Here is an 18,112-nt window from a genome sequence, read left to right as displayed (position 1 = left end):
GCACAAAAGTAGAATTAAGACATCCGGGATAAATGACTCAGCTGAGCTCAATGAAGCCAAAACATGTGCGTCCAGGCTTAATTGGTTGCACAAAGACCAAGCCAGGATGAGCAGACACGGATTCATTAAGCCAGGTGAAACCAATCCTGGATAGGTGCGCGCTCACGGCTCACTCAAATAGACCCCGCCACAGATCACAGATTAACTGATTTACCATGGCAACTAGAGCCGCGTACTTTTCCCCGTCGGAAGCACAAATCCTCATGGAGGCATACGAGGAGGTAAAAGATATAATTAAGAAGAAAGGCAACACCGCCACAGTGATAAAGCAAAGAGAAAAAGCGTGGCAAAGTATTGCAGACCGCCTGAATGCGTAAGTAGTGCACAATTACACACTCACCGCTCCGCTGAAACATCACAATTACAATTCAAATATTTAATTCACATCTCCAAAAATGCAGTTGTACTGTAATTATGAAACGGTTAAATTTTTAATTGAAATGCACTGCAGATATGAGTGAAATTGTGTAAAGTAACTCCATCACACTGTATAAAGCTATGATAAATTTTTTGATATTTTTACTGAAAACAAGACAAAAATACCAAGTAATTTTTTGCAGTGTGACTCCATTAAATGTGTGTGTGTGTGTGTGTGTGTGTGTGTGTGTGTGTGTGTGTGTGTGTGTAGATTAAACATGAACGGGCCAAAACGGACATGGCAGCAGGTCAAAATCAAATACAAGAACATTCTGCAGAATGGTATGGTCCCTGACTAATATTTAACAAAGCACAAGCATATATTGTACCCAGAAGGTGCCTGCTCACACATTGTCTGTACTGTTTTAGCAGTGAAAAAGAATACCCACAGACAAGGCACGGGTGGTGGGTCACCAAAGGCTGACCTTACCCCAGCAGAGGACATGGCCTTGGAGCTAAATAAAGGCAGGCCCGTCTTAGAGGGGATCCCTGGGGGGAAAGAGACGAGCATAGGTTCCTCCCAAGATGCCACCCGCTTCATTCAAGGTATGTCCTTCCATCTCTACATGGGATACAACCACATTCATATTGAATCAATTTGGACTGTCTGACTTTGGTTTACCTATTGCCTTGCAGTGTCTGGCAGCACTGTGTTCCTGTTAGAGCCACCAGCACAAGCACCAGACGATGCTGATCCAGTGAGTACTCCATCAAAGGCATACTGTAGGCCTGGCATGTCTTGTCTACTAGCTTCAATATGAATCCGATTAAATGTGATAGGGTGAAGGCCCCAGTGCAGCAGCAACAGCACATGATGGAGACGATGATGAGGAGGAGACCATCTCTCTGGATTCCAGAAGGCATGAGGTATCATGTTAAGACTGTGAAAGTACTATTTACTCTACAATGGTGAGGAGTCCTCATCAAAATCAAAAAATCTAATTTCTTTTACAGGACCCAGATGCTATACAGTGGGAAAACCAGCCTGGCAACATAGTGCGTATTAATAAAAGGACACCACATCCTGCCAAATTCCAGCTGCGCTAATTGTATTGTGTTCACAGAGCTCACAAGCTATCAGAAAGTTGTATGGCAACCACCTCCGGCGCCAAATAGAACTGGCAGACATAGACATTCAGTACAAGAAGAAAAAGATGGAAAATCTTGCACTGGAGTCCGAAATAAAAAAGAGGACAATTAGGAAACTGGACCTTGAAATAAAAAAACTTGAGAGGGAGGTGAGATATGCCTTCAATGTACACTGTATGCTAACTGTAACACAAATGTATTAATCATTATTTTTCTTTCCTCCCCCAGCTCCAAGAAGATGACACAGCTCAAAATAAAAATTAGGTATATTCTCGTAAAGTCAAGTGAGCCATGACATATGAGCTCTTATTGTGAGCACACAGGACGGTGGCATCTTTCTAAGGTTTTTTTTATTTTCCCAGCAATCAGTACAACCAAGTCATCGTTATAAGGCATCGCCCTCTTTTGCCCACCCCCCCAGCACCAGGTGTGGCCACTAGCCTATATGAAGGCCCAAAATTGTGTGTTCCTTTCTGCTCTGACAATGGCATGCCCATTCGTGCGAGATGTGGTGGATGAAGAAGCACTTGTGCTGAGGAGAGCCTTCAGGCGAGAAAGGGTCTTCAGGGACCGGTTGGACCCACTGGCCTTCCCTGATGACCATCTATATGAAAGATACAGGTTTTCTGCAGATGGCATCAGGTATCTATGCAGACTACTGGGTCCCAGGATTAAGCACCGCACTGCACGGAGCCATGCACTGAGTGTGGAGCAAATGGTTTGTGTGGCCTTGCGCTTTTTTGCTAGTGGAGCCTTCCTGTACTCAGTGGGGGATGCAGAACAGCTGAACAAGGCCACAATTTGCCGCACAATAAGGAGTGTGTGTCTGGCTATCAAAGCATTAGCAGATGTCTTCATCTCCTTCCCTGGCCACAGAAGACTCTGTGACATCAAAGAGGAGTTCTATAGGATTGCAGGTAAGAGGATCTACAAATTACAGGACAATTGTTAACACATAGTAGGATACTCATTACTTTGTGTGACAGGTTTCCCCAATGTCATTGGTGCAGTGGACTGCACACACATAAGGATAAAAGCCCCCTCAGGTGCCCATGAGGCCGATTTTGTGAATAGGAAATCCTTTCACAGCATTAATGTTCAGGTGAACATAACTTTTTGATATTGTCCATTGACGAACACTCTGCATTGCCAGTGATGTGCATTGATTGGTGTAATATTCCTCATCTTATGATTTCAGATGGTCTGCAATGCTGACTGTGTGATCAGCAATGTTGTGGCAAAATGGCCTGGCTCAGTCCATGACTCCAGAATCTTTCGGGCCTCTGAAATCTATCAGTGCCTATCACAAGGTAAGCCACACAACCCCTATTTATAACCATCATGGCTGTGTCAAGAATATCACTGTGTTTATGAGGTAGTAATGATGAGATTTTGTGTTGACAGGTGAATTCTCTGGTGTGTTGCTGGGAGACAGGGGGTATGGCTGCCAGCCTTTTCTCCTGACACCTTTCACAGACCCCCAGGAAGCACAGCAGGCCTACAACCATGCCCATGCCAGGACCAGGGCCAGAGTTGAAATGACCTTTGGCCTCCTGAAGGCACGCTTTCACTGCCTTCACAAATTAAGGGTCAGCCCTGTTAGGGCATGTGATATTACTGTGGCTTGTGCTGTCCTCCACAATGTGGCCTGCCTGAGGAAGGAGAGGGCCCCCAGAGTGCCACCAGCCATGGACTGGGACAATCCGGCAATCTTCCCTGATGACGACAGTGGTCGGCTGCTGAGGGACCAATATGTGTTGAATTATTTTAGTTAGTATGTGTGCTTTCAATTTTGGTTAAATATGTCCTGCGGTGGCAGAGGAATTTGGGTTTTTTTGGGTTCGTTTTTTGACGAATTTGGCCTCTTATGATGTTTGTGCGGTATACTGTGTGTAATACAAGGCTGCAGGGAGGCTACTGCATCCATTCATTTGTCTGTTCAGTTGATGTGTATGGATTTGTCCTGCATTTATTTTAGTGTGCAGACATGCAGGGTGTGTTATATACAGACCTTTGAATGTGTATGTATCATTTTGTATAATATGCTTGGATTCTGTGCTTTCCATCTTGTAGAGTCACTGTGACTTCAGTTTCGAAAGGAGCTGATGGTTTACCTGCTTTGTTTTGTCCTTATTCAATAAAGGAACATAATGTTACACATTGTGTTTTTATATTCATATGGAATGTGTATTTGTTTATATGACAGAGTACTAGGGCCACACTGAAGAAAAAGGATAAAGTCATAAATTTATGAGGCTGGTTCTTTCTGCAGAAAAGCTACATATTGTTTTTACAGTTTTGATACTTATGACAATGTGATACTTAATATTCTGGCACATCAGCATGTCTTTGTTTATGAAACCATACTGAAGTACAATTTCACGAAATGCCCCACATCTGTCATTTTAACAACTGTCCTCCTTTAAAACAACTGGTTACAATATTATGACTTGTGTTTTTTTCCCCTCTGTGGCCCTAATATTCTATCATTTTATATATAGCCTTATAGTCTATGGGAAACTGTAAATTATCTAATGATAGCAACATCATCTAAAAATCATTTTTTATCCAAAATCATTGAAATTAATGATCACAAACGTTTAAATAATAACAGTGGGTCTAGTTATATGTGATAACAATGTATAGTGAGCAGTGAAATAACTATTGGTTTCCATTTGTGGTGACTGCTGACTGACATTAGGGATGAGATTAAATAGATCCTGGAATTTAGCCTGGTCTGGAGCAGGCTAGCTCCACAGAATAAATCTCCATGGTAATTTATACCATAACATATCCTCCTGCCCCCTATCCATCTTTAGTGCAACCGGATTACGGATCAATTGAGCCAGGATCACCAAGATATCCTGGCTTAATCCCTTATCCTAGTTTTGTGCAACAGGCCCCTGGACTACTATTCAGTCGTGTGGTCAGGTGCCACAAAGAGGGAATTGCAATTGGCTCAGAACAGGGCAGCACAGCTGGCCCTTGGATGTACACAGAGAGCTAATGTTAATAAAATGCATGTCAATCTCTCCTGGATGAAAGAGGAGAAATTGACTTCATCACTACTTGTATTTGTGAGCGGTATTGACATGTTGAATGCACCGAGCTGTCTGTTTGAACTACTGGCACACAGCTCGGACACCAATGCATACCCCACAAGACATGCCAACAGAAGTCTCTTCACAGTCCCCAGGTCCAGAACAGACTATGGGAGGCGCACAGTACTACATAGAGCCACGACTACATGGAACTCTATTACACATCAAGTAACTCATGCAACCAGTAAAATTAGATTTAAAAAACTGATAAAAATACACCTTATGGTAAAGCGGGGACTGTGAAGGAACAAACACAGGCACAGACACATGCATACACACACACACACAATAACATATGCACCATACACACACACGTACACATGGATTTTGTGTGGTAGTGGAGTAGGGGCCTGAGGGCACACACTTGGTGTGTTGTGAAATCTGTTGTGAATGTGTTGTAATGTTTTAAAATTGTATAACGGACTTAATTTTGCTGGAACCCATGAAGAGTAGCAGCTAATGGGGATCCATAATAAATACTAATAGTATATGACATCCTCCCTATCTCTCATTTACAGATTTATTACGTGTTTTTATATTCTATGGCAAACATCCATTTTGTGTGTTTCTTTGCTTAGAATGTAGAGCTATGACACGGTATGACACATGCTGGTTGGTAAACAGTGGAGCTACCCGAGTTTCAAACCAGGATTTAAAAAGACAATCACAGTTTAAGAAAATATCTTGCTTCAGCTCCACCAGTTAAATAAAAATCCAGCACCCATTCAGATAGGGGCTTTTAGCAACACGGGTGTATTTACATTAGCGTTGCTTTCAATTATATTGTGTTGCACAAAAACAGTCCGCAGGAAGCCAGAAGTTAAATACAATTTCATTTTAACTGGCAGACAGGACAGTTGATCATTATGACGGGAGGAATTTGAGACAAAATATCAGACTTTAAATAATACAATCCTTTAGATATTTTGTCTAAAATGTCTCCGTCATAATGACAAACCATCTTGCCCCCCGGCACAGTATGTTCAAATGGAATTGTATTTAACTTCTGGCTTCCTGCGGACTGTTTTTGTGCAACCCAATACAATTGAAAGCAAGTATGTAAGTATGTAAATACACCCACGTTGCTAATAGCACCTACCAGTAAGATTAAACCTTCTACTGTACACAGACGCTCTAGGAATATTCAGAGGATGCATCTCAATAGTCTGAAGTGGCTTCCTCTCTTCTACTCAGTCTGCATTCATCTGAAAACACAAGTTGGGTGAAAGCAACATTGCAAAAACCTTTCACTTGTTCAGTCCCGTTGGAAAGATAATCAGTTTAAGATTAGTGCTGATGAAGGAAGGAAGAAATGGATGAAATTTTGGACAATTCAGAAGCATTTCAAGATACAGTAACTGACTTCACTCCTCCACAGGTTTCAGGACAAAGACGGCATCGTCCAGTACATAGTAATCTTTGTACGTGTCTCCCTCACACAGGTATGGCAGCCGAGTCCCTGCCTCCACCTCAAACCCCACCTCCTGGAACACCTCATTGACAGGTTGGTGACTTGCTCCTCTCACTTCTTCCCAGTCACTTTGATGTGCTCTCTGGGATGCTTCCTACCTATAGACAGAAAAAACACTCATTCAGGAGACTAGTCTAGAAAAGGCCTTGTGGCAGCCGAAACAACAATAAAAGTATTCTACCTGTTCCCATGTCTTTGATTTTCAATACAGTTACTATCCAGCCCGAAAGGATAAAGGATGTTCCATGCGCATTCACACAAATATCTCAAATGACATCAGTATATGATTTAGCTGAAAGTCTCAAGTAAGGACATGGCCCTAAGTCTTTATCCTGTCTCACTGATCTCTGCTCCATCTCACCTATCTACACCCAGGGCTGGAAGGGCAGGACAGTGGCCAGGATGAGTCTCCCTGTGCCGGGCACCAGCGAGCGATGGATGCCCCTGAGGAGATCCATGGGGCCGTCATAGCGGTCCAGCAGATTGAAACAGCTGATCAGGTCATACTGGAACCCAGTATGCTGCCACTCATCAATACCTAAAAGCCTGAGAGAAAGGAGAGACTGAGTGTTTGTGTGTGTTTGTTTGTTTGTGTGTTTGTGTGTCACTTACTTGCCACTTCATGGGAGGAGACCTCAGTGGTGTAGACTTCTCTGAAATGGGCTCCCATCACCTCAGTGACTCCCCTGTCCCCAACCCCTAGGTCCAGCAGTCTCTCCCCTCGCCACTCGGGAGAGACGCGGAGCAGCTGCTGAAACTGATTCGCAGTGAACACAAACAGAGACACGACCTAGGAACCTGGTAGCGAGGGAAAGAAGAATGAGTGAGGGGTGCGGCACCTGGCCAAAATACAATGAAAAGAGGTGAGAATAGAGAATAAGTGATGGGCATGGAAAGATCCAAGAAAGGAGAAGGGCGTGAGACAGACGGAGAGAGAAAATGACAGCATTAAAACGCTGTGTTTACCTACCCGTTGATGGATGTACGTGAGACCAGCGGGTTGAGGACAGTGGAGATGAAGGAGTGGTAGATATTGCCAGTATTGCCAGCAGCATACCACCCTGCATACCACTGCTGGCTTGCTTCTGAAGCTAAGCAGGGTTGGTCCTGGTCAGTCCCTGGATGGGAGACCAGGTGCTGCTGGAAGTGGTGTTGGAGGGCCAGTAGGAGGCACTCTTTCCTCTGGTCTAAACAAAGATCCCAATGCCCCAGGGCAGTGATTGGGGACACTGCTCTGTGTAGGGTGCCGTCTTTCGGATGGGACGTTAAACGGGTGTCCTGACTCTCTGAGGTCATTAAAGATCCCATGGCACTTATCGTAAGAGTAGGGGTGTTAACCCCGGTGTCCTGGCTAAATTCCCAATCTGGCCCTCAACCATCACGGTCACCTAATAATCCCCAGTTTACAATTGGCTCATTCATCCCCCTCCTCTCCCCTGTAACTATTCCCCAGGTCGTTGCTGCAAATGAGAACGTGTTCTCAGTCAACTTACCTGGTAAAATAACGGTAAAATAAATAAAATAAATAAAAAGAGCTGGGTGAACATCCAGCCAGACTTCTCTATGTTGCATCTCAGAAAAGCCTGGGTGTCCCGGTCCAGATGGCTCTGCGCAAACAGAGATGGATGCAACCTCAGGAGGCTGAAGAAATTTGGCTTGTCACCCAAAACCCTGACTAACTTTTACAGATGCACAATCGAGAACATCCTGTCGGGCTGTATCACAGCCTGGTACGGCAACTGCAGCGCCCTCAACTGCAAGGCTCTCCAGTGGGTGGTGCGGTCTGCACAACGCATCACCGGAGGCAAACTACCTGCCCTCCATGACACCTACAGCACCCGATGTCGCAGGAAGGCCAAAAAGATCATCAAGGACATCAATCACCCGAGCCACTGCCTGTTCACACCGCTACATTTACATTTACATTTAAGTCATTTAGCAGACGCTCTTATCCAGAGCGACTTACAAATTGGTGCATTCACCTTATGATATCCAGTGGAACAACCACTTTACAACAGTGCATCAAACTCTTTTAAGGGGGGGGGGGGGGTTAGAAGGATTACTTTATCCTATCCTAGGTATTCCTTAAAGAGGTGGGGTTTCAGGTGTCTCCGGAAGGTGGTGATTGACTCCGCCGACCTGGCGTCGTGAGGGAGTCTGTTCCACCATTGGGGTGCTACCATCCAGAAGGCGAGGTCAGTACAGGTGCATCAAAGCTGGGACCGAGAGACTGAAAAACAGCTTATATCTCAAGGCCATCAGACTGTTAAACAGCAATCACTAACTCAGAGAGGCTGCTGCCTACATTGAGACCCAATCACTGGCCACTTTAATAAATGGATCACTAGTCACTTTATACAATGCCACTCTAAATAATGCCACTTTAATCATGTTTACATATCTTACATTACTCATCACATGTATATACTGTATGTTATACCATCTATTGGACCTTGCCTATACTGCTCGGCCATCGCTCGTCCATATACTTACATGTACATATTCTCATTCACCACTTTAGATTTGTGTATATTAGGTAGTTGTTGGGGATTGTTCGATTACTTGTTAGATATTACTGCACTGCCAGAACTGGAAACACAAGCATTTCGCTACACTTGCATTAACATCTGCTAACCATGTGCATGTGACAAAGTAAATTTAATTCGATTTTCTAACAGGTCTGGAGAGCACCTGTACCACTGATGGGGGGGAGGGTCTGAGCGAGGGGGAGAGAGAGCAAAGGGGATAGCGCAAGAGATGGGAAGGGAGAAAAACAGAGAGAGAAAGAGGGAGAGAATCGAGAGCGAGATTTACAGTGATGACAACACTGGTTTATCAGGTTATTTGTATCAATCTCTTCATAAACAAGGACATCAAATTAAAAAGTATTGAATATGAGTCAGAACGAATTATGACTTCTATTCCACCTGGCAACCAAGGGAATACGGTCTCTTGTTCTTGCTGATTGCACACTCGTGCCTTTAAATGCTCACTTCAGCAAAAATCATGACCTTGAGAAGTGTGATATCCTCTGACAGTAAATAGCTAGAGTTATTTATTTATTTAAAAGGTAACTCTGTAACTAACTAATTACCTTCTGGGTTTCTTGTCCAGCTTCTTTGCTTTAGCTCATCATGTTCATGAAAGTGAACGGGCGGGTTGACTGCGCACGTATTTCCCCATCCACATCTTTCTAGTACGAAGCAGCAAGGCAATGCAGCCCAACACCCACGCCACAAAAAGCAATGTGCTCAGCTGCAGATGTTACATACCAACAATAACGCAACAGAATTGGCAGCTATAAAAGGTGCCTGTGGCAGCCTGGTTGTTGACTGACTGGCCACTAGATATTCAAGTTGTTAAACAGACGTAATATTTAGATGTAATATTAGCTATCCAGCTAGCCAGAGAGTCTCCCATTGTGATATCACACGAAGTGAATACCTTTAGGTTCAAACATAACATTCACACCAACCTGAGGGCGTGGTGAGCTTTTGGAGTCCGTATGTTATTTATTCAACATCTCAATCCGTTGTGCAAATATATACTCCGTTTATTAGGTACACCCATCTATTGCCAGGTCGGAGCCCACTTTGCCTCCAGAACAGCCTGGATTTTTCAGGGCATGGTGTTCAATCGTTGCTCAATTGGTATCAAGGGATCTAATGTGTACCAGGAAAACATTCCCCACACCAGTACACCACCGGCACCAGCCTGTACCGTTGACACCAGGCAGGATGGGTCCATGGACTCATGCTGCTTACGCCAACTCTGCCATCAGCATGACGCAACAGAACCGGGATTCGTCGGACCAGGCGATGTTTTTCCACTCAATTGTCCAGTGTTGGTGATTGCGCACCCACTGGAGCTGCTTCTTGTATAAGGACTGCTTGGATAGGTAAAAATGCTATGATATCGCCTATTGTGTTGAGGAAGTGGATCAATAGGGACTGCTTGGATAGGTAAAAATCCTGTATAATACCATTTCAGAGAAGGGCTGAATTTGCAGGAAAGCGTAAGAGGTGTGTGAAAGTGAGTGTGAAAGTTCTCTGCTGTTGCTGGGGAAGGGGTCGCGCACCTCTCCCGAATCATTGCTTAAGTGTGACCTGGTAGGGAGGACACACCCAGTCCCGCACTAAAGGAGGGGCGTGTGAATGGTACATGAATAACCATTGAAGTAATATAATAATAGAATTTTGAACATTCAGGATAAATAAAAAAATACATGAACATTATAGAATCAAATTAAATAGTCAAGACGACATCAGCGATTGCCCGGTAAGGCCATTAAAGATTGATTAATGTGCTGCAAGGTAGAATAATATATAGTACAGAGAAACATAGAAGTAATAACATTTGAAGTAAGCACATACTCAAAAAGAGAGAACCTTTTTAAAAACCTAGAGACAGGGGTATTAACCAATAGACCGAGTGCAATAATCAGAGAAAGAAAAATAACGTGGATATCAATAGGAGGGAATAGGGTGTGGTCAAGCCATCCAGGGCTTAACAGAACGTTAGGAAGATTTAACCCTGGACCAGTAGGGAGAAATATAAGAACAAGAGAAAGAGAGTGGTTTTAATAAAGTGAATAGCACAATAAAATTAAACTAGGAAGCAAAGAATAAATACGATTATCACAGGAATCTAAAGGAATAAACAGACAAATAAACTCAGAAACAAGAATATCAGTAGCGTTAGAACAAGATAAGGAAGATAATAAATTAAAGAGCATGTAACGATATTCGTCTGAAGATGAGGACTCATCAGACCAAAGCGAAGCGTGGTAAGTGTTCATGTTAATGTATTAAAAACAGAACACTAACCAAAAATAACAACGAACATGAAACGAAACAGTCCTGTCTGGTACAGACAGAAAACAACTACCCACAAAACCAAAATGGAAAATGGCAACCTAAATAGGATCCCCAATCAGAGACAACGATAAACAGCTGTCTCTGATTGGGAACCAATTCAGGCCACCATAAACCTACATTCCCCTAGACAATACAAAATCCCCATAGATAAACAAAAAAAACCTAGACAAGACAAAAACCCTAAACAATACAAAAACTAAACAAACCACCCTTGTCACACCCTGACCTAACCAAATAATAAAGAAACCAAATATAACTAAAGTCAGGACATGACAGAGCAGCAATAATAAAAGTATAAACTGTCATTAGACTAATATTAAAGAAAATACTAATAACTAGCAAACCTAACATAGAAAAGGGAATAAAACTGAGATTGATGGTAGGAAGACCAAAAATACAAACAGCAAAAATTAGTAAAACGGCAATAGAAATTCTGGGCACTAGGCATCCCTTATGCAAGGAAGAACTAATAGAAATATCTAAGAAATGGGAATAACGCACCAGGAAAATGGGTACTAAATGGCCAGAGGAGGGAACATTTGATGTCTCAGTGTGTGAGGAAATGGAAATTCGAATAAAAAAATCATAAAACACATGATACAGGAAAGAAAAGGAAAAATAAAAGAGAAAGAGAAAATTAGGTGCTAAAAATGTTCAAAGCATAAGGAGAAGGATTGCTGAAGAGCATGAAAACAGCAAGAGGAATGTTAAGGAAATGTCACGCCCTGATCTATTTCACCTGTCTTTGTTATTGACTCCACCCCCTCCAGGTGTCGCTTATTTTCCCCAGTGTATTTAACCTTGTGTTTCCTGTCTCTCTGTGCCAGTTTGTCTTGTATGTTTCCAAGTCAACCAGCTTTTTTCCCATTCTCCTGCTTTTTGCATTCTCTTTTTTCTAGTCCTCCCAGTTTTGACCCTTGCCTGTTTCTGGACTTTCCTGCCTGACCTTTCTGCCTGCCTTGACCACGAGCCTGTCTGCCACTGCACCTCCTGGACTCTGATCTGGTTTTGACATTTTTGCCAGTCCACGACCATTCTCTTGCTTACCCCTTTGAATTAATAAACATTGGAAGACTCCAACCATCTGCCTCCTGTGTCTGAATTTGGGTCTCGCCTTGTGCCTTGATAGGAAAGGTGATGAAAAAACAGACAAAAAGGAAGGATTTTTTTTCAAAACCCCCACCGTACACCAATGGACAATTTCCACTGGTGTCAGGGAAGGTGGAAATGAGGGGAAAATAGAGATAGAGGATGAGAAGGAGACTCCCCCTGCGCCCTCTCGGATAAAAGAAAAAGGAACTGAGCAAGTTACAGAAACAAGATGGGAAAGTTTTGACTGTTACAAAGGACTAAGGAAAGCCCTGGCAAAGATGCAAATAGGAGAAGAAGATCAGGATGAGTAATCATTATTTATTTTATTTTTATTTTATTTTACCGTTATTTTACCAGGTAAGTTGACTGAGAACACGTTCTCATTTGCAGCAACGACCTGGGGAATAGTTACAGGGGAGAGGAGGGGGATGAATGAGCCAATTGTAAACTAGACAGAGATATAATGGCAGAACAGAGTGGTCTCAGAGAACAGGATCTTAGGGAACTGAGTGAGGAAAGTGAACGGGAAGGATTTGACCTAAGGAAAGGACTCTATTACAGAGAAAGAGAAGAAGAAGAAGAACAGGAGAAAAGAAAAAGAAGCTTAGAAAGAAGGAATTGAAATGAAAGAGGCCTTGGAAAGAAGGCAGGGTAGCAGAGAAGGATATGGGTGTGAGGAACCTCTGGAGGAAGACTCAGAGACTAATGAACACTTTAAATGGGTAAATAAAGAGTTAGAGAGAGTAGAATGACAACTAAGAGAGCAAAAACAACACTGGGCCCACAGGGAACAGAGTGGGGGAAGAAGAATTAGCATTGACAAAAAGCTAGAAGCAAGAACATGGGAAGACAGAAAGAAGCTGGAAAAAACTAACCGGCACCGAACGCATTGCCCAATTCTAATAAAAGGGACCTAAGGGCATTACGTTCCATGGGGCTCACAGGACCTGGAAGGGTTGGTTACCCGTCTACTTGACCTCCATGACGGAGCTGTAAAATAGATCAGAACCTTTGAAGAGCAAACCATGGGGAAACTACTGGCTGTGGGGGATGTACTGGATGCCAGTGGCCTGAGAACGGCAGTATGGGATCCAATGAGGGATGGAGTAGACTTTGATACATACCGTCCTGGATTCTGGAGGGCCCTAAGAGAGGATTACCCTGCACGAATTGACCCAAAGTCAAAAAGGAATTTTAATTATGAGATTTTTGTTGTTTGAATTTGGCGCCCTGCACTTTCACTGGCTGTTGTCATATCATCCCGTTAACGGGATTGCAGCCATAAGAAGTTATTAAGGGCAATTAATGACATAGGACTGGGCTGCGGAAGTTCCTAACCCTCATACGCTGCTGACCAATGTTTCCCCAGATGCCAAGTACTTTACAGTGATTGATCAATGTTAGCATTTTTTTGTGTGCCCCTGGCGGAGGAGTGTAGACATTTGTTTACGTTTACGTACAGAGGACAACAATATACGTATACTCGTCTTCCCATGGATTTAAGTACTCACCTCATGTATTTAATCAAGTGCTGAGAGCAGATTTGGAAGAATTGGTGCTTGATGGAACGTTGAGTCAATACTTTGATGACTTACTAATCTGTGCTCCCTCTCTAGAGCAGTGTCACACAGACTCCATGAAAGTGCTAAAAAGACTGGCAGAGGGAGGACATAAAGTCTCAAAGAAAAAACTGCAATACTGCCAGCCCCAGGTTGAGTAACTAGGAAGAACTATAGCTCATGGAACCAAGGCAATAGCACCAGGACAGTTGGAAGGAATCAGTAAAGCACCGTTGCCACAAACAGTAGCTTAAATGATGACCTTTTTATGGATGACTGGATTTAGCTCAGACTGGATAGAAGAATATGTAGTGAAGACAGCCCCCTTGAGATAAATAATGAAAGAAGCAGGACAGCTTAATCTCAGGGCTAAACCAGACTGGAACATTGATGCCCTGGTTGCATTTGAAATACTAAAAAAGGAAATGCAAACAGCACCAGCTCAACTCTAGCGCCAGACTACACAAAACCATTTTTGTCATATTTAGCAAGCAGGTGCGATAAGTATGCAGCAGCAGTACTTATGCAGGAAACGTATAGTGGAAGGCAGAAACAGCCTATTGCATACTACAGTACTAAACTGGACCCTGTTGCCCAGGGATATCCTCCTTGTTATCAGGGAGTGGCAGCATTGCAGTATGCGTATGACAAAGCTCTTACTGCAGCATGCGTTTAAAAAAAGGAAAAACAGTAAATATATATACTGACTCAGCATATACACACGGAGTATGCCACTTATTTGGAGCTGTGTGGAAACAAAGAGGATTTAAGAAAAGTGATGGAACTCCCATACAACATCGCATACAAATTCTAAAATTAATGATGGCATTGATGTATCCTAAAAGACTAGCGATAATTAAATGCCAAGCACATAAAAAAGGAAATTACTTCGTTGTTAAAGGAAACTGAAAAAAATATGCAAAAAAGGCATCTAAATGCACCATTCCAATTTTAACAGCCCCAATGGTTATCCTTGAACCCATACCTCAACCAGATGATATCATTAGGATGCAGGAATGAGCCGGACCTTATGAGAAATCCATGTGGCACCAAAGGGGGGCAACCAAAGATGACAGGGGATGTTGGAGATCTCATGAAGGGACCATAGTGGCACCTACTACATTACTTAATTTGGTTATTGCTGATGCACATGGTTTGGACCATTGCGCTAGGGGGTGCAAAGTGATAAGAAAGATTAAAAGACAAGGCTACTGGTCACCATACCTACAGGCAATGGTGGATGAGGCATTAGCAAAATGTGAGATATGTGCTCAAAACAATGTATGAAAAGGGATAACAACACCCATAGACCACATACCGGTCCCAGAAGGACCATTCCGACACCTAGTTATGGACTATGTGGATATGATAAAACCAGTAAATGGCAAGAGATACATGCTGGTTATCATAGACAGATTCAGGAGATGGGTAGAAGCAGTACCCTCAGCAGATCAGGGATCGGGAACAGTGATAAAATTCTTAACCAGAGAAGTAATACCTAGGTTTGGAATACCAACAGAAATGAGTTCAGACAATGGATCAGCATTTATTCAAAAGACAGTAAAACAGGTAATACAGCAGCTAAGGATTAAACAAAGACTAGGATGCGTTTATCATCCCCAGTCACAAGGAATGGTAGAAAGAATAATTGGAACTCTTAAGGCTAAGATAAATACAATTTGTGCTTGTGCAAGGCTTAATTGGGTGGATGCACTACAGCTTGCTCTAATGAGGTACCGCATGCAAATTAACAGAAATATGCATCTAACACCGCATGAAATGCTTATGGGTCAACCCATGCCAGTGCCAGATCTAAGAGGGCCCTATAAAGGTCCCCCATTAGAACAATTAGAAATGTAGTTAAAAGCATATATGAGACAACTAATTGCCGTACACAAAGTTATCTATCTCCAGGAAAAAGGGCGAGAACCTGAACCAGGATCAGAGGTTCCCCGGCCGGTGATACCAGGAGATCGGGTCTACATCCGAGTGTTCCGGAGGAAGTGCAACGAGCCAAGGCGAGAGGGTCCCTACGAGGTGATCAGAGCGACACGAACAGCCATCCAGGGGGAAGGAAGCACCACGTGGTACCATCTAAACCACTGCACCAAAGCTCAGAGGGTGATCGAGCGACCATTGAGCCCAGAGGGAACGTAAGGAGAGGATGCTGATACTCCAGGCAAGAGTCCGGAGGGAACAGAAGGAGATGATGCTAATACACCAGGCATGAGCCTGGAGGAAACAGAAGGAGAAGAGGACTAAGGCGCAACCCCCAATAGTCAACAGATACACTCGCCTGAAGATCCAGAGAGTCCAGGGATGGGGAGGAGTGACATGCCTGTTGCTCCTGATGACATACCTACTCTGGCAGATACCCCTGACGGAGGCGCTGTCCAAGGGGACGGAGAAACAACGACAGGAGAATGGGAAGGAGACTTCCCTACCATCGACTTCTCTGCCTTCACATGGTCTCCCTGACAGACAGTGGAAACCAAAACAACTGAAGAGTGGTGAAATGGGCGGCGTTCGGCGGTCGACGTCACCGGCCTTCTAGCCATCGCCGATCCACTTTTCATTGTCCATTTGTTTTGTCTAGTCTTCCCATACACCTGGTTTCAATTCCATTCATTACATGTTGTGTATTTAACCCTCTGTTCCCCCCATGTCCTTGTCCACAAAAAGATTAAGGGCAACATTACCAAAAGGATGGACAGGCCTTAGTGCCATGGTTAGGTTGATTCACAGATAACTGTTACTGAATGGAATCCTAGTGATACTAAGCAACAAACTACAAAACAGAGTAAGGAGAGAATATAAGTCTCCAAGGTCTATTTAGATGCAATAAGACAACCTAGAGGAATCCCCAAAGAATTCAAAGCAAGAGATGAGGTTAAGTCAGGATTTGAATCAATATTTCTTTGGATATGACCAAACAAAAACCGAGAATGGATCAATTAAATTTACTATAACCAAAAAAGATTCATTAACTATACAGACTCTGCATTGACAGCTTCGGGAGAACAAGTACAGGCCACTACCAAAAGGACATGGCAGAACAGGCAGGCTTTGAATTGGCTCTTAGCAGAGAAAGGTGGAGTTTGTTTAACATTCGGAGAAGAATGTTGCACCTTCATTCCCAACAACACGGCCCCAGATGGATCATTCACGGAAGCTATGAACAAACTGAAAGGATAACGGCAAGAAGTAAAGAACAACGCTGGATTTGATACCCACGCTTGGGACTGGTTGGATTTAACTTTGGGAAAATGGGGAGGAATGTTTATTATTGAGCAAATATTTCTACGACAACACCAAGGTTGCGTTTCAAACTCATAAAAGACACACCCTCGTCCACATATCCTCGCCTTATGCCCTTGGGGGAATCCCCGTCACCATCTTGGACGTCGGTCCAAACGATTAGCCATACAAGGGAAGTTTGCAACGAAAGCCCCTCAGCCATCGTTTTTGATCGAGTTTGTGAGTGTACAATTATGTTCACAATTTGCTATGATTATACATCCACTAAGAAAAGTCAGCCGAAACTTAATAACCTCAACGTCAATATGGATATGTCAACAAACAAATGTAAGTAAAAACTAATGTAAAAAGGTTAGAAATTGTGCTACTAATGCACATGATGGCACAAACACGTCTCGTAAAAGTAATTATGTTTTTGTTTGGTTAGCTTTTGAAAATTGTAGAAATTTGTAGAACATTTTCCTTCAGTTTTTTATTTAACCTTTATTTAACTAGGCAAGTCAGTTAAGAACAAATTCTTATAAAAAAATGATGGCCTACAGGCTAACGTTAGTTAGCTAATTAATTTGCTAGCTATCATACAATAGGCGTATATTAATAATTATATAGTTAATATAAGTAGACATGCAATCATTATTGACTGTAGCACATATAAACACCCACAAGCTACCGGTGGCTGAAAACACAAACCTTGCGGGATGAATGACTGACAAATTTCCGGGCATAGGCGGTCCATTTAAAAATAATTCCTTCAGACGGACCAGGCAGCAGCAGACACTTGGCTTCATATGCACCGAACTCACAACAGCTAGCTAGCTAAACACATTATATTTCCATCTGAAAGAGAATCGCCAAGAATCTGCCCAAGAGAAACCAGGGAGCCGCTGGGGACGCCAAGGAGGAGCCCCAGAGGAGATCCGCCCGGTTATCAGCGAAACCAGCCCCAGCCAAGACTGAATCCAAGGCCAAGAAGGAGAAACCAGCAAAGAAAGAAAAGGCTGTGAACGACAAGGAGAAGAAAACTAAGAAGGCAGCAGCGAAGGAGAACACAGAGGCCGCTGAGGAGAACCACTCTGAGAACGGAGGCGCCAAGACCAACCAGATGGAGGAGGCTCCCGAGGCGGAGAATGAGGAAGCCAAGTCTGAGTAGCAACACTGCCGACCCCTGACACCTAACCTCCGGCCCCA

General features: G+C 43.3%; 1 protein-coding gene, 1 long non-coding RNA gene and 1 pseudogene across 8 annotated transcripts; 2 read left to right on the top strand and 1 right to left on the bottom strand.

Annotated features, from left to right (window-relative positions):
* On the top strand, positions 1–3,743 carry LOC139580168 (putative nuclease HARBI1). 5 transcript variants are annotated; one of them, XM_071408726.1, is made up of 11 exons: positions 1–373; positions 689–759; positions 847–1,023; positions 1,114–1,175; positions 1,258–1,344; positions 1,432–1,473; positions 1,542–1,715; positions 1,795–1,830; positions 1,929–2,483; positions 2,765–2,876; positions 2,971–3,743. In XM_071408726.1, the coding sequence occupies exons 1-8, from the start codon at positions 216–218 to the stop codon at positions 1,828–1,830; spliced, it is 807 nt and encodes a 268-aa protein (XP_071264827.1). In that variant the 5' UTR covers positions 1–215; the 3' UTR covers positions 1,929–2,483; positions 2,765–2,876; positions 2,971–3,743. The 5 variants fall into 5 exon arrangements, with proteins under 5 accessions (XP_071264827.1, XP_071264826.1, XP_071264825.1 ...); XM_071408725.1 differs by having other exon boundaries at positions 1,542–1,830; XM_071408724.1 differs by having other exon boundaries at positions 1,542–2,483.
* A 1,959-nt stretch (positions 3,744–5,702) lies between these two features.
* On the bottom strand, positions 5,703–10,238 carry LOC139580170 (uncharacterized). 3 transcript variants are annotated; one of them, XR_011675984.1, is made up of 5 exons: positions 9,233–10,238; positions 7,109–8,854; positions 6,751–6,936; positions 6,500–6,684; positions 5,703–6,236 (listed from the first exon to the last, which is right to left on the bottom strand). It is a non-coding gene; the product is annotated as an uncharacterized lncRNA (long non-coding RNA). The 3 variants fall into 3 exon arrangements; XR_011675985.1 differs by having other exon boundaries at positions 7,109–7,745; XR_011675986.1 differs by having other exon boundaries at positions 7,109–7,745; positions 9,614–10,238.
* Positions 10,239–13,132: 2,894 nt separating this feature from the next.
* Positions 13,133–18,112, top strand: LOC139581859 (non-histone chromosomal protein HMG-14 pseudogene; annotated as a pseudogene).

Source organism: Salvelinus alpinus, chromosome 7 (genome assembly GCF_045679555.1).
Source record: "Salvelinus alpinus chromosome 7, SLU_Salpinus.1, whole genome shotgun sequence".
In the NCBI taxonomy this organism is placed as follows: domain Eukaryota; kingdom Metazoa; phylum Chordata; class Actinopteri; order Salmoniformes; family Salmonidae; genus Salvelinus; species Salvelinus alpinus.
The sequence above is the reverse complement of the archived record's forward strand: the minus strand, read 5'-3'. Positions and strand labels throughout refer to the sequence as shown.